Below are 277 nucleotides of genomic sequence, written 5' to 3'. Positions count from 1 at the left end.
CCGCGCGCGGGCGCCATGACCGAGGTGTATCCCAACCAGCGCTACAACTCCCACCTCGTGCCCGAGGACGGGTCCCTGACCTGCTCCACACCTGGCATCTGTGAGCGCATCCTCCCTTCCCCTGGGGACCCCCCCGTGTGCTCCCCACGGCCCTGACCCCTCCCCGTTCCCTCCCCACTGCAGATGTGCTGCGCTTTGACAACACCTACAGCTACCTCCATGCCAAGAGGGTGAGCTACAGTGTGGAGGTGCTGCTGCCCGACGCCACCTCCGCGCA

At 67.1% G+C, this 277-nt stretch overlaps 1 protein-coding gene across 1 annotated transcript in view; it reads left to right on the top strand.

The window, feature by feature from the left end:
* Positions 1-263, top strand: part of LOC104401869 (SEC14-like protein 2) — a gene marked incomplete at its 3' end in the record, with an annotated part of 3,670 nt that extends 3,407 nt beyond the window's left edge. Inside the window, exons 10-11 of the mRNA XM_010009584.1 lie at positions 5-100; positions 184-263. Coding sequence (XP_010007886.1) covers positions 5-100; positions 184-263 — 176 coding nt within the window. The remainder of the gene's footprint in view (positions 1-4; positions 101-183) is intronic.
* Positions 264-277: the final 14 nt, after the last annotated feature.

Source organism: Nestor notabilis, unplaced genomic scaffold, assembly GCF_000696875.1.
Source record: "Nestor notabilis isolate BGI_N333 unplaced genomic scaffold, ASM69687v1 scaffold21972, whole genome shotgun sequence".
NCBI lineage: Eukaryota > Metazoa > Chordata > Aves > Psittaciformes > Psittacidae > Nestor > Nestor notabilis.
Note: the sequence above shows the minus strand (reverse complement) of the source record. Positions and strands in the feature narration are given on the sequence as shown.